A 16,676-nucleotide genomic window follows, 5' to 3' on the forward strand; every position below is an offset into this window, starting at 1 on the left:
ACAAGGCCAGATGTTTTATCTATTGTGTATTATACTGCAAGATCCCTTTACCCTTGCAGGGTGTTTCTCTTCAGGCTATAGTTATACAAACATGGGGGTTAGTATAGTTACGTATAGGGAATAGGGGGAAGGGGTGTTTAACTTAGTGTAAAAATGAATTTGCTTACAGATTTGGTAAGTTCATTTAATTGGCTAAGTTCATATTGACATTTTGTAGGGGGTCCATCTAGGACTACCAGCTGTACATTAACATGATAGAGCATCTCTCTCTAAAACTGTTTGAAATACTATGGTAAACTTCTAAGAATAATATGTTGCGAATTTCAGCTACAGCTATTTTTTGAGAGTAATGTATTATGAATTACAGCTATACCATTGTCTTTATAGTTTATTCCAGGTGTAAAAATACATATGCAGCTTTAACTTTGCACACTGCACTTCACTGAGTATGTGCTTAAATTTGAAGGGGGCAGTCACATATCCAGTGACAGAAATCTTCCCCATGCAGGAGGAAAGTATATGTTTTTTTTTTTCTTTTTTTTACACGTCTGATGCAATGATCATTCAGCAAATGTGTATTCTAGGCATGTGGTACATCACCCACCCTAAGCAGAAATCATATACCCAATTCCGAAAATTCACTGCAATGCAGTATGCCAAAGTGTGTTTGAGAGTTAAATGTTAAAGCCACTATTTGGTACCTGTTTATAAAAGCCACATGTCATCTCCATTTGAGAGTTCCTATAACTTTCTAGAAATTGTTATAAAAAATGCACCTGAAACTGCCATTCTACCCTTTGGCTTTCTTGTCAGCTTAGTGCTGAATTTACACTACATTTTTCCCCCATCTCATAAATTTTTTATGCCAAAGGTTCAGTCACAGCAATTGAAAGTACAGCTTTTGCTATTCTTTTAGCATTGTTATGTAGATAAGAGTCACAGACCAGTCTTCATTAGCCCAGGTAACTGCTACCAATCTGGATAGACCTTTTTCTTTGCCATCCTTTTGTTGGTTTAAGATGTCTAGCACTCACAAGAAAAAGAAAAAATATTTGGCTTTACTGCTTGCACAGGAAGATGTTCAAGTTACTGATGCAACACGTACTTCAAAGTAAACAAAAATGCAACAGATATAGATGTTTGAGAGTAAAATCCATGTCCATGCCTAGAATATAGAGAAATTTCACTAAACGTAACTGAGAATGTATTCGATTTTTTTTAAAAAGATGAAGAGACAAACTGCTAAAGAGCATATGTGATATTGCTGGTGCAGAGCAAACAGCAATTGAAATTAGGAGCATGGAAGTAATTAAGTTTTGGTATACCCTTCAGCAAGTTAAACAAGATTAAGAGAGGGGTTTTTAAACTGTTATGTTATCAAAAGTGTTGCTTTTCTGTATTAATAACTGGTTTATCACAACATGACTTCATACTGAGCCAGAGGTGTCAGTGCAGCTGCCCTAGTATACATCTGCTATATCTACCTTACTAGCGGCCTTGTTCTGAAGGAGCAATGGGAGAGTGCCCTCTTCATTTAATTTGTTTATGGGCCACCATTAAGATCAGGTGCAAAAGCTAGTCATCTTTAATAATGAATACCATTTAGGAGGAATCGTGTGTAGAAGCCAGCGTGGTAGCGTTGTCGCCTCATAGTAAGACGTCCTGTTCGATTCTCAGCTAGAGCATCTTCTGTGTGGAGACATGCGTGAATGGGCGTACCTTTGTTGAAGGTTGTGCATCAGGGCCGGCAACTCGGCACGTAAAAATCTACTGCCAATCATTAGCGGACCGGAGTTCCCCTGTGGCGACCCCTAACTGGGAAAAGCCAAAAGTCACAACAACAACGTATGTAGGAGCCAAGGAAGCTGTAAAAATTATATCTAAAATCTCTGTTTGAAGTATTGAATATTGTAAAAAAGATAAAAGAATTGGAAGCAGGATCTTTAGAAAAGGGAAGGAGCAAATTATCTAGAAATCAGCATATTTTTGGAACACTACACACAGAATGATATTAAGGAGGAGGAGTGAGGTTTAATGGAAGGCAGAAAATGAGCAGTTTAAGTAGTAGATGACAGCTGTTATAAAGAAAGAAAACATGCTATATATAAGGTACGTAAATGAAAAAAATATTAATGTGGTTTGTTTCTTTTCTATTAATGTATGTGTGCCTATGTCTTACATGATAATTTAGGAGTTTAAAAAAGATTTGGTGGCAGTAGAGGTCCATTTTTTTCTGAAAGGGGGCCAAAGATCAAAGATATACATTTGTAGAAAGTATTTTCCCAAGAGTGCAGAAACCTTCTTTGATATCTGCATCCACAAGGATTTGCCACTGGATATATGCAAGAGAGATAACACCGGGTGTAGAAGACCCTATGCAACATTGTCCAGGCAAAGGTCTATCACTGTAGAGACGATGTGACTGTGGCTGGGGCTGGATGACAGCGCTCACTCATTTTGCTTTTATGTAAGCCTTAAATTTAAGGATCTATGGCTGGTCCAGTTCGTTAGAAGGGTTAACATGATGATACTTGCTAGGTAGTAGAAAGTGGACAAGACCTTCAACAAGCCAACTAGCCCTTGTTTAATAGAAGTTTTTGGGATGGGACTTCTTATATCACTACAAATGTACTCTGGGTCATTTTATGGAAGAGTCCAATCCACAGGTGGCCCAAACATTATTCAACCCTTATGGATGACCTGTTAATTAGACTGTAGTGTACCAGAAGAATTTACATCATGCAAAAGCACTCCCCCCCCCTCAAGCACCGAAGGGTTAGTGCTGAACTGTGGCATCTCTAAGCAGCATAATGCACCATATCATAGCTCATAGTGTTCTAAGAGCAAATCAGCTGAAAGGCCTGTTACTACAGGCTCTTTTGTTTCTTACTTAAGGATTTAACCCATCCTATCAGCTGAGATGCTGTGCCATACTGCAGTATATAGGCATGGTATGGATTGGTGTGTAACTGAATGTTGTGAAGGCACGGGATGCACCTACAACTCAACACTGTAGTTACTGTAATACAAAAGAAACTGCTGACCTTCTAGTAATCATGGTAAAAGAAACTTTTAACAATAAAAAAATAAAAACATACGTATAAAATACTAGGGTCAGTGCTGTGGGATCAGCTTGTATGATTGTCAAGGAGGAACACAGAGTCATAAACAGGCAGCATTTTCCAGGACTCATGTAGCAGGCACAAGTATTCCAAGTTTATAATGGATAACACTGTTTGATTTGTAATAGATACACCTATGTTCTGTTTCCTCATGCACACAGCATCTTCATAATTTATAATGTTCTAGACACTCTTAAGTACATAGTCCTTGCATTACTTAAACGTCTGTTTGTCCATGAACTTTACCTTTATATTACTTCTGTGATATTGCATTTGTGTTCCACTGCGTCATGTCTGAAAGCAAATATTATCCCCCAGAAATCCAAGATAACTTGTATTATGCATAAACTATTTTTCCTTACCTTATTTATATTGGTAATATGTTTTGATACTGTACAGAAATAGTTTGGTTGCAAAACGAAATTATGTATTTAATTTTTTTTCCCCACCCCAAACCAGATGTTTCAGGTATGTCAGCCTGAGAGAGCACTTTATATTCAAGCTAACAACTGTGTAGAAGCCAAGGACTGGATTGATATTTTGACCAAAGTCAGTCAGTGCAATCAAAAACGTCTCACTGTGTATCATCCTTCAGCGTACCTCAATGGACACTGGTTGTGCTGCAAAGCAGTTTCCGAAGCCACTCCGGGCTGTAGTCCGTGCACTGGGTAGGAACATTAATTTGTATGTTTTATTAGCATTTGCATTTTTCTGTTTCTTTTTTTCCCCAGAAAACCACATCCAATATGAACAGTTAGTGTAGACCTTATAAAAACTGTAAAGTTCTAAATATACTCCAGCCAAGCCAGGAAAGTCAAACTACTTTAAAAGCAGGTAAAAGTAATCTACCTTTAATTGAAAATTTATTTTATCTGCCTGCATGGTCCCATGTTTATATTTTCTGATAATGCTGGGCTGCCAGATGAAAACCAATTCCTACCATTAATTTTCTACCCTGGTGACATTAGTATGTGAACACTGCTATCTAGTCAAGTGCTTCATTATCCGTAAATGTCATGGCTCGGAAACAAACTCAAATCAGCATAATGTAGTCAGAATATAATATGGATGCCTGAAGTAAATGCTACTTAGAATTAATTATGAAACATTTTAATATGGTAAAAAATACCAGCTTCTTGAACTAGAAGAGTAAATAATTTTAGTTTGATAGTCAAGAAAATGCATGCATTTTTTTTCTTCTGGACATACCAAGTAATCATGTTTACAGCCATTTGGAATATTGTAAGCTGCATTTTGCTACAAAAACAATGTATGCAGGATTTGATCCTAATGCTTATTATGATCCTTAAGTAGAAGTTGTTGGATCCTCACATGTAAAGACCTTGATTTGAATAACTATTTTAAATCTTATTTTTTGTAGACTGCTAGCTAGCTGGAGAAGGAATGGCATGTTTTCATTTTTCATAATCAAAGTAGCTCTAAACCCTTTAATGTGTTCTTATGATTCAGAATGCTGATGCTAAAGGAAGGCAGTGTTATGGTAATTATGTTACACAGTAGCAATGTGGCACCACAGACATTGTTGTCTACCTCATTATTGCAACTTTAAAATCTGCTCTTAAAAATGAAAAACGTCTTATGTCCATTTGTAAGTGCATGCTGTTACAGGGTTATGGTGTAAAATATCTTTATCAGAATGTACAAGAATCTGTATTATACAGACACTGATTTGCTCTGATACTGCTTAGTCCATTTCTTTCAACTTCAGGCATTTGTGTTTTCATTTTATGTGTAATTTGTTTCTGGAAGACCTCACCACACTTACATAGTATTAATTTTCTAGTGAATCGGAGCACCTCATCCTGTTTGAACGCAATGATGTTGCTCTTCCACAGCTGGGGTGGGTGAGTAAGTACGCCCTGGAATTAGACTAACTGAGAGCTAAACTGGGGATTCTTCATTCACAATATAAGGTTTGCTAGTCCCGAACTAACATTACTCATAGTACTACATCAGTGAAAATGTGTTGTAAAAATAGCCATGAGCTTGCCTTTTGACTCCTTTTGATATAACCCCTGTGAGTGAGAGATGCTTCTGAAATATACATTAGGTCTCCATGTCAGAAAAACTGTACAAACATTCAGGTTTTTAACAGCTTATTTTAGTTGTGTATATATATATATATATATATATATATATATATATATATATATATATATATATATATATATAGTCTTAAATGCATATTTATTTTCAGGAAAAATACTATATAGATATATATATATATATATATATATATATATATATATATATATATGTGTGTGTGTGTGTGTGTGTGTATATATATATATATATATATATATATATATATATATATATATATAGATATAGATAGATATATATATATATATATATATATATATATATATATATATATATATGTGTGTGTGTGTGTGTGTGTGTGTGTGTGTGTGTGTTTATTTGCTTTATTAAACTTTCTATCCAGCTAGGTGAATTGGACCAAGGACTCTTCACTATGACCTAAGCCATTTTGTGGTAATAGTTGTACAGGTGTAGCACCATCATAAAACTACCTGTGTCGGTACAAAAGTGACAGTGTAATACCATTTCAGTTTTTACACCTGTGTACACAGAACAGGAAATGATGGCACTTTTACTGCTGGTTACACAGGTACAATTTACTGCATGTCTAATTTTATGATAGTTCAACTATACTTTATATGTGCAGAGTTGTTCTGGTATGTACAATCTGAAGACTGAACCAGACACAGTCCTTAACAAAACCAGCTGAGGACAAAAATTGTTAGTATGCTTGTAAAAACAAAATTGTAGGTTTGTAGGCTAGTAGAGGAAAGAGCCACCAGTGTACACTTGTAGCACGGTCTTTGGAACACATGTTTTGCAGAAGGTTATTAACACTGTCTATTTTAGTAGTATTGGTCATTAAGATCAAAATGTAATCTTCCTATGGGAAGTGTTAATTACCTGTCAGTGACGTCCACCACACTGTTTCCTGTCCTTCATTATGCCAGTGTAGAAGATATGCATGGTCCAGATGCTGTACAACTTCCCTACCCTTTACCCCCACTGGAAGTATGAGACTAAGGTTGTGCCGTATTATGCCACATAGAATTGCAGAGAACTCTCATGCCTTGTGCTATAAAGTAGCTGGATAATGTTTTTATGTGAGACTAGAATGAAAGCAAAAATGAGAAAGGCTGTGTACAGTCCTGTCACCAGCATTGTTGTAGCTGTGCTAAGAATGAGCCAGCACATGGATGTTTGGCACCTTAAATGCTGAGGTAGTCCGGTTTATTGAGATTCCCAGCTTTAAAACTGCCTGTTGTTGGGTCCAGTTATACTCCATGCTGGGCATCATGTCATTGGCCCATTCAGTACTTGCACTGGGGTGCTGTGAAAGTTATGTGTGTGGGCTCTTGGACAACATCAGAGTGCAGCATGAAACTGTGCTTTTTTTTTTTTTTACAGCTTTTAAAAAGTTTGTTACTTGATGTTTAAGCTGCTAAAGATGTATGACATAAAATTAAAGAATAGCTGTTTTCATAACATACATGCACATTTATATGTGCATTTAGAAACTTACATGAGAGTGGAACCATGTTGTTTAGTTTTACAGTTTTAAAATGTTTCCCACTTTTAACATTTTAATATTTATGATTAACTTGTTTGTTTTTTGGTGAACTCAGAAATAGATGTATGGGAAATGTTTGATTTTTTTTTTTTGGAAAGACACCATGAACACTCATCTTTTAAAGAATGTATAAACATCCTTTGTAATTGTACATAATGTTTCTGAGTTTTAACTGCATGCTTATCTCAAGGACCTCCCAGCCCCTCCTTGTTTTGGAAGGAGAATATGGGTTTGGGACTGGCAAAGGGTTACTTGCTGTTCCCTCTTCCAATAGCTCACAAATCCACATACCTCTTGGGCTCTTTAGATAAAAAATATTCTAATGAAGTTTAGACTGTCACATTGTGTTTAGACCCACCAACATTTTGTGCTATTTTTTTTTCAATAGAGGGTTGCCTGCCAATATACAACTAGACGTCGATGGTGACAGAGAAACAGAGCGCATCTACTCCCTTTTCAACATGTACATGACTAAGCTGGAGAACATGCAAGGTAAGACACCAGGCTGTAGTTCTATGTCACATGACAGAAGGTTATTTTAGATTATGGGATTAGCTATTTATGAACTATATTTTTAGACCCTGTTGTTGCATAAAACACCGTATTGTCTTGTGAATTGTCCCCAGACATGGTATGAACACCATTTCAGCAGCACCAGCACACAGCTCTCAGATATTCCTTCACGTAGACTTTGACAGTCAGCAGAAACTACTTCATGAAACTCTTCTGCCACCTAGTGGCACTTGGTGTGTTATTACTTCCAGAACAGTCCTCTGCAATGAAATTTCCCCCTCCCATGAATTGTTTTGCTGCCACTGATGCTAGTAGATTGCCTTGGGGGATTCCATCACGTTTTTCCTGTTGATGTTCATACTAACCATACTTGTAAGATTAATTATAATGTCTATTGACAGCCATTTCCCACTTTCTAATTTTTTAGCTATTGGATTCTTTTTTATTTGCACCACAGTTTTCGTCTTATGCTATTTTGACATCCTAACTGTTGACCTCTGGCCGTGCCTCTCTCCCTGTATGACCCACTTTTTTTCCCTACACTGTGGTGCAGCACTCCATGCTCATACATTAGGTGAATTCTCACTTTGGTCGTTTCTTTTTTTTACCTGGAAAAAGCTGACTTTCATCACTTATTCAGGCTGGGAGTTTAGGGTGCATCCAGAGCATTCATATTATGGCTGAAGAACTGCCTCTTGCTCCATCTCTGATGAAAAATGTGCCTGTGATGGCATTTACATTGCATTGTGCGTATCTGTGTGTATGTGTGTTTGGCGCTCAAGTGTTTGTGTATCTCAGTGTGCATGCACATAGGTATGTACACGTTTTTAACTGGTTTCCACCAAGAATCAATCAACTGTACTTCACTAAGACAATCATTTAAGAGAACAGTGATTACCATTTGCTGTTCAAGCTTTTCTCTCTAGCTAACCCACTGAAAACTGTGCTTTCTAGTTTAACCCCACTTGTCTGTATTGGTGATGCAAACATGTCCCTTTGTGTTCTTATAACTGTGTGACATAGCTGCATGTGCATCCAGGCTGCATTCCTGCCATGTGTTACCTGTTATTTAACTGTGTAAAGCTGCTATAAAAATAGATGAATGCAGTGGACTGTTCTGATTCCATAGATGTGTGTGCTGCTAGACAAATGATAGAGCAAGACCACCATATAGTACATTTTTCTGCATGAAAATTGTATTGTTTTGTAGAGTTTTCTCAGACATGTCAGATAAGTGTCACAAACCCACTAGATCTGCTTTAAGAAGAAATAAGCACGGCAAAGAATAAACATTTCAGATCCTCAGAATCCTTTTATAAAAGGAAAAATAATGGTTTTCTGTAGTGTCTATTACCATAATACAGGTTGTGATAACAATACAGGAAAAATTGAATGATCCTCCTGGTGCTAAGTTGGTGCCATCTTGATTCAGAAAGTTGCAAAGACCTCCTTTCCATTGACTTCTGTGAAACAGAACTTGTTTCCTCGGATCAGAATGCAAACTGTACATATCAACCTAAGGTCATTAAAGCTCCAAACCTATTAATGAACAGTCTTAACTAGATGTAACATGTCTCAAAACTGGCCCATATGTGTTGCTGCTGCCAAGCTTAATTGAAGCACTTTGCATTGTTAGTGTCAGTAAAAGTAGAGATCCTGTTTCCGTTAAAGTATTAATGTGAGCTACTTGCTTTCTGTTTTTTTTTATGCTTTATTTATGTATTTTGTTTAAGTAAAGTAGCATCAGAACTCAACAAAATTTCTAGTATTACCATAATGCATAGAAAATACAAAAAGGAGGAGAGTGAGAGAGAGTGAGAGAGTCAAAAACATGAGGGATAAATGTAATTTGGGAAGGGCTACTTGTTCACTCTTCCAACAGCTTGCACAGCTATGTACCTAGTTGGTCTATTTGTATTAACCATATTTCTCTAACAAAGTACAATGTGTTAAGAACTGCAAACATTCAGAACTTTTTTGTTCAGTAGAGGGCTGCCTGCCAAACTATTACTAGATGTTTATGGAAATAAAGAAACTGAGCAGAGCTACTCCATGCAATAAAGGAGCTGATCCCCCATGCTCCCATAATTAATAAACTATAAATGTATTTCTAAGTCCAAAGGCACATGGGATAAGTATCTCACCACATTCTAGAAATTGTACTAACATTTTAGAGTATCTCATGGGCACATTACATATTCCTGTTAGTATGGCCACCATTAAGCTAATGAAAAAGGTGGAGGGGAAAAGCCTTTTGGTGTTTTAAAATGTATTTGTTAATATAATCTTAGCCAAGACTCCATTTGTCTTTCATAAGTAAAATTAAATACCATGTCTAGCAGTAATACCACAGGGGTAAAATAACACCTTTTATGAATTTAATCATCAAGTTATACACACTATCCCACCAAGACGTCATGTCCTGACATTCTCACCAACAAATAAAGCAAGCTTTTTTTGTTTTTTACAATTCATTAGCATTAGTTTACTGGAGTATAATGTATGCTGTATATGATCTTGTACTGAATAAAAAAGAATTATGACTGTTGCTGTATTCTCGATAAGATGGATAGCTGCATGGCATACGAATAAGACATGACATGTATCCTACAGCGATTGGACAGGTGAAATTCTTGGTTCCAGTCAGGATGTCTCACAGGGCTCTGTCCAAGTTGTTTAGATTGCATCTTTCAGAGTCTTTCAGAGTTGTCTTATTCATCTGAGATGTTCAACAGTTTGCACACAGATAACTTGAAATTGGGTAAACTGATCATATATGTTACAGGCAGGGAATGTCTGCAAAACAACTGGACTAAATTGACCATTTGGACACAGGAGAATAATATGCTAATCAATACATCAAAAATTAAGCATACGAGATTTGGAAGACATAAATTGAAAATAAATATTTAACACAGCACTCAGTGTTTGAAACGGTAAATTCATTTAAGGACCTGGGTATATGGGTAGATCCAGCTTTGAGTTTTTCTAATCATATCAAGAAAATGGTTATTGATAGTTGTAGAACTATAGGTTGTATAAAAAAGATTTATAAAGTGTAGGAAATCAGAAATGATAAAGTCATTGTTAGTTACATTAGACCCAACCCTGAATATGGAATAAAAATATGGAAACCTTAAAAGAAAGCAAGCATGAGTAAACTGGAAAGAGCAGAGCAGAAATATACCAAGGGTATCCATGGATGTGAAAATTTATTATGAAAGACTAAAATATCTGAACTTGTACAGTGTCTCATGCAGATATTTAAGAGTCCTTATTCAGGTATATAGGGCATTTAGAGACAACTATATCTGGGAATATTTGGCATTATTGAAAAGTAGAGAATTATCAGACAATTTGTGTAGAAAATTCTATAGGAATGAGAAGTGCATAAATTGGTTTTCTGAGAGAAAAGCTGATGCATGGAATAGACTACCAAATTACATTAAAGCAAGCACTAGATCAGATATTTTTAGAACAGTCTGGACGCTTATTATGGGGACAACTGTTTTGGTATATTGGCATGCTAGAAGGGCATTTTAAGTTGTGTCATGGCAGCAATTTTGGGGTTTTAAGAGGTACTATATTGGAACAAATAATTCCGGAAATTGGGTGTTTTAATATTAAAAAAAGATTGTTTTGTAAGGAATCTGTTTTTAACTTGAAGTAAGATACACTGACCCCTAGTGGTTTCATTGCAGAATGCAGTTGGAAATGTTTAATATAATTGATTGATTGCTAAATTATGTAATTATTTGATTGATCTGATGTTATCCGTGTCTTCTTTCATAACCATAGGGTCTTGGATCCAAGATCAGATCCGAGTCGGCAAAATATACAATGGACAGATCCAAGGCTCTGGCTCCTCCCTCTCCCATAATGTCTTGCTTCTGTCTAATCTTAATCATTTGCAATGCTCATGGGGCAGACGTGTTCCCACTGGGTCTGGCCAGCTAAGTAAAACTTTTCTTATACTTTCTTTAAAATTTCCCTAATGGTAATGTTTAGTGCAGAGTAGTTCTAGCTAGTTATTTTTTATAGTGTAGAACCTTCCTCCCCTTAGTTTTAGTGTTTCAGGTTAGCTGTGTGAGTTTTTGGGTGTGTGTGTGTGTGTGTGTGTGTGTGTGTGTGTGTGTGTGTGTGTGTGTGTGAGTTTTTGTGTGTGTGTGTGTGTGTGTGTGTGTGTGTGTGTGTGTGTGTGTGTGTGTGTGTGGGCTTTGCTCCATTTTTCTTCTGTATTTTGTTAGGGCTTGTTTCCATTGTTTTAGTGACGCTAGTGAAGGTCTTATTGTGTGTGTATTATGTCTAACAGGCCTGTGTGTTTTAAAAAGTGCTCCTCGTGCGGTCGAAAAATGCCTTATTCCAATAAGAACAAGGAGTGTGTTTATTGCTTAGGCACTCCACACCTGGAGGTTGAATGCGACCTTTGTGCCACATTTAACCCCAGGGCTTTAGTAGAGCACCTTAACAAGTTGCTTCTTAAGGGTCTGGCGAAAGGGGGTCCCTTTGTTTTCCCCTCTAGGGCTTCCTCTTCAAACCCCAAAGAGGAAGACCTCTTCCATGCCAGTTTCTGCCAAGAAACCACAGCTGTCGGATTTTAAGTTCCTGGATCCGATCCCAGCCCAGTCTGCCTCAAATCTGAGGTCTTCGGTGCTGAGACCCTGTGAGCCTTCAGTAGGATCCAGGTCCTGTCTGGTTCAGAGGCCCTCAGATCTGACCAAAGTAGGGCCGGCTCTGGATCCGACCAGTTCATTGGATTCAACCATTGACCCATCTAGGATTTCAGATCTGACAGGACCTTCAGATCTGATCATTATCTTGGAGGAACCTGCAGTCCCTTCCACCTCCAATCAAAGACCACCGTCGGCTCCGAGCCATCAGAACCATTCTCCAGAGCCTATCAATAGGTCAGGAAGGTCTCCTTCCAAGTCCACTCACTCTTCTTCCTCCTCTAGGTCATCTATGAGTCTTCTACCCTCAGACATGGACAGGATGATGAGGAGTTTCCTCAAGGCCCAGATAGAGTTGGGTCTCGTGGCTTCTCCTGCCCATCCGGCAAGGGGAACCTCTTCCTTTCCTGCTTCTCGTTCTCCTCCTCCAACCCCTTTGGATTTGGGTTCAAGGGACCAGGAAGTTTGTGGCCAAATTCCGATGAGGCTGAGTATCCCTCCTTTCTTGTCCCCACCGGGGTCTCTGGGTTATTCTGTTCCTCCACCTACAGAGCAGGATTAGCCCTGTACCAGAACAGTTAATGCAGGCACCACGATGGGGGGGGGGTTTGGTAACATCCTTTTGGACCAATACCTTCCTCTAGGTTACTCGGCTTTTGATAGCTCTGGGCTAGTATCATCTGGGGGTCGAGGGCAGTTTCCAGGTTCATTCCTCTCCTCCGGGAGACTTTGCCATTGGATATGGAGGATGGACCCGCTTCCAGCCCTTCGACCTTCCGGGTGGTAGAGAGGACTTTCTCCAGGTCTGGAGTTTCCTCTGCCACACCTCCAGGTCCCTTCTGGCCCCTCTCTACCTTGGCTGCCGAGTCCTGTCATCCTGTCCCAGGTGAGCCCTCCCGATCTAGCCTTCAGGAGGTTTCCTCCACTCTGGGAGTCTCTGTCTCTTCCGAGTCCTCCCCAGAGCCCCCTATGGAGGAGGTTCATCATAAGAGAAAGTGCAAGAGGAGGCACTTGGACTCCCCTGCAGAGTCCCTCACTGAGGATATGGACCTTAAGGAAGGAGATGGGTCCCCTAGATATCCGCCTGATGATGTCTCCTGTGGAGACATCCTTGAGCTCCTAAAACAAAAGCGTGGATGGTCTCCTCAACACCCATCTTCAGAGACGTCCATATTTCTGGAGGCCTTTGGGACGGGCCTGTCTATCTCCTGGGTGCCCCCCCTCAGGTGATGAGTTAGTGGACCTAATTGCCAGCAGGGCCTGGAAGGAGCCAGACACAGTGGAGCCTGTTCCTAGGCGGGCTGATTAGTTCCTTAGCGCCACAGCAAAACGTGTATTCTGGAATATGGGCATCCCAGTCAATGCTATCGTAGTTGCCGCCACCAAGAAGAAGGGGCTATCAAAGCAGAGCTCCACGGTCCATCCTCTGAACAGGGAGTTTCAGGCGATAGACCATTTTGGGAAGTGAGTATATGCCTCAGCTAGCTTTGGACTTATGTGCCTTTAAAGGGATTTGGTTCAAGAGCTCTGCACCTCCTTGGCAGAGTTATTGCCAGCATAGAACCTCAAGCAGGTATCTCCCAAGCTTGCCACTCTGATCTCTCTGGTGAATTCCTCAATGAGGCTCATCTCCAGAGTTGCGGAGGCTTCCTCTCGAGCTGCTGGCATGGGCATTGCCTTGCAGCGTTATGCTTGGCTATCCTTGCATGAGTTTGCGGAACCCTTTAAGGCATCATTTACTAATGCCCCCTTTGACGGTGCCACTCTCTTTGGACCTTCCATGAAGGACACTTTGACCCACAGAGAAGACTTTGTCTGCAGTAGGAATCAAGCTTTCAACCCCCCCAGAGATCTTTCTCGAAGACCCAACAGGGATCCAGAAAGATGTGTTTCCATAAGGCACACTCCCCCTTTCAAGAGGCTCCAGACGAATCCTCTTCCATAGGCAGGTTGGAGTGGTTTCAATGACACCCTCCTGGCAGGGGGACAGGGGGGGGTGTCTGCAAAATTAGGGCTCCAGAGAAACTTTCTCTGAGCAGCTGTTTTAGTGCTCCCGAATTGTTACCCGACTGCTCTGCCCTGAGGCAGTCAGGGGTGGTATTTCCCTACACCCATTACCCTGGACAGAAATCAGTTCTCATCAGTGGGTGTTAAACATAATTTCCAGGGACTACGTCATTTCCTTTTCAGAACCCCTTCCAGTCAGAAGTTATTTCCCCGATGCTCCACCCAGTCAGGGGGAGTTGACCATCAAAGAATTTCAACAACTTCTTCAAAAAAGAGCCATTCAGGAGGTCCAAGCAGGACAAAGAGGATCTGGCACTTACTCCTGTTTCTTTTTAGTGCTAAAAAAGATGGGGAACCTATGTCCTGTTTTGGATCTCAGCAAGCTCAATCTCTCAGTCAAGAAGTCAAAGTTCCAGATGGTCACTGCTCAGTCTATTCTGCCACTATTACACAAGGATGATTGGATGTGCTCAGTAGATCTCCAGGATGTCTACAATCACATCAAGATAGACAGGCATTCCAGGAGAGACATCTTTGCTTCTGGCTAGGGGGAAATAATTATCAATTCAGAGCCCTACCCTTCGGTCTCATCACGGCCCACTGGGTGTTTACTAAATGCATGACAGTGGTAGTGGCTCTCTTGTGTCTGCAAGGATTCCAGGTTTTTCTGTACCTTGACCATTGGCTCCTCATGGCACCTTCGAGGTAATGACCAACTCAGGTGGTTCAGTAGCTTCTTACCCTTTTCCATTCAGCTGGGTATATCTGTCAACCTGGCAAAATCCAACCTCATTCCCACACAATGGTTGGAGTTCATAGGAGTTCAGCTGGACTCCATGTCGGAGATTGCAATTCTGCCTTTGTGCAAAATTCAGCTCATACGGGAATAGGTCACTCAGGTTTTGGACATCCTTCACCCCCAGATCTGCTAGTTCTTCAGATGCTCGGTTCCATGGCCTCAGCCATTCTTCTGGTTCCTCTGGTCAGATACCACATGTGGGAGTTACAATGAACCTTAGCAGTCCAATGGTTGGCTCTTCTTCATCCTCTGTCTATGACCATAAAACTGGCACCATTGTGCAGATGTCACCTCCAGTGGTAGCTTCAGTCGCAGGATCTCTTCTTAGGCAGGCCTTTTCTCTCCCTCTGCTCACAGCCACTGTGACCACAGATGCCTCTCTCCTGGGGTGGGGGGGCATTTTTGGGGGTAGACTGTCCAAGACACTTGGTCTCCAATAGAGACCAAGTTGCATATAAATGTCCTAGAGATCAGGGCAGGTTCTCCTATCATTGCAAGCTTTCCAGGACTGCCTCCTTCAAGGGATGATTTCCATTCAGACAGACAACATGTCTCTTGTCTAGTATGTCAACAAACAAGGGGTAACACACTCTTACCCATTGTAAAGAGAGGCCATGAGAGTGTGGGAATGGGCTATGTCCTCTGGCTGCTTCCTTATTGCAATGCACATACCCAGGGATTTCAGTGTGTTGGCCGACAGACTCAGCAGATCTATCTTGAGTTCTGATGGGTGGTCCCTCCATCCTTCAGTGGTGTATCAGATTTTCGACTGGTGAAGTCAGCTGTGGTTCATAGGTTCATAGGTTGGTACTAGGCTATCAGCCCTAGGGCCTTTACAAGCCTAGCCATAACAATTCCCTGGCTATTTCTTCCCACACTATTTACTTCCCTGTGCTGCAACCTTTTTGCCTCTCCAATCAACCATAAGTGCGGCAGGTATTTTGCCCTGATCCCCCTCTCAGGGGGAGTCCCCAAGGGACAATCTGGTCCATGATTAGCCTCTGGTCTCTTCTAAGCTTACCCTACTGTCTCCTTAATACCCAAGGTCCTACAGATGGCTGAATGCCTGAGGACATCTCTGATTCTCATTGCCCCTTTCTGGCCTCGACAACCATGGTTCCCCTTCATCAGGTCTCAGTCTGAAGTATCCGCCATATTGGATCCCCATCAGGATCTGATTTTCCCCCCATCAGGGCTCCCTCTACCAAACCTTTATATCCTTCAGCTAACTGCTTGGTTTCTCCAGTTACAGTGATAATTAGACAGTCCAGGCTAGCGTCCCGCATCAAACGCATCATTCTGGCCTCCCAAAAACTTCTACTAGGAAAGTGTACAGCAGTAAATGGGACCATTTGGGCCAGGAGCAGGAATCTGGGGTCTATATTAGAACATCGAAATTTCAGAACTTCGAATGTTCTAATATCGACACCTAGTAACCGAAAACTGATAAGACCGAAAATTTAGAACATCGAATTTTTTCCTAGGGAAAAAATTTGCTGTTCCAAAACACATACACACAACACAAGCACACCAAACAAACAGCAATCCACACACACATACACCTAAAATCCTACATCTAAACCTACACTAAACTATACATACACCACTATCTACCCACTTACCTTAACCCAAACCCTAATCCTAAGGTCCGTCACTATCGCAAACACACTTTACCCGTGCCCTAAACCTAACTCACCTATCCCACCCTAACCCTTACGTCCACACATTCGCATACTTACCTGACCCGCGCCCTAACCCTAACTCACCTATCCCACCCTAACCCTCACATCCACACAATCGCACACTTACCTGAACCCGACTGTAGCTTTTCACCGCAGAGCTGAAAATAGTGAAGCGACAGGAACGGACAACCAAATTCTTTCCCTAGGAAAGAATTTGGTTATCTAAAACTACGCTATTTTCAGCTTTCA

The 16,676-nt window shown here is 40.4% G+C and overlaps 1 protein-coding gene across 2 annotated transcripts in view; it reads left to right on the plus strand.

The window, feature by feature from the left end:
- RASA3 (RAS p21 protein activator 3) overlaps positions 1–16,676 on the plus strand; it is a 1,807,402-nt gene that overhangs the window by 1,760,907 nt on the left and 29,819 nt on the right. For both annotated transcript variants that reach the window (XM_044071113.1, XM_044071114.1), the window contains 2 exons: positions 3,582–3,790; positions 7,145–7,248. In XM_044071113.1, the coding sequence (XP_043927048.1) occupies positions 3,582–3,790; positions 7,145–7,248 (313 nt within the window). The remainder of the gene's footprint in view (positions 1–3,581; positions 3,791–7,144; positions 7,249–16,676) is intronic.

The sequence above is a fragment of the Protopterus annectens genome, chromosome 5.part0 (assembly GCF_019279795.1).
Source record: "Protopterus annectens isolate FY-2018-M chromosome 5.part0, PAN1.0, whole genome shotgun sequence".
Lineage (NCBI taxonomy): Eukaryota > Metazoa > Chordata > Ceratodontiformes > Protopteridae > Protopterus > Protopterus annectens.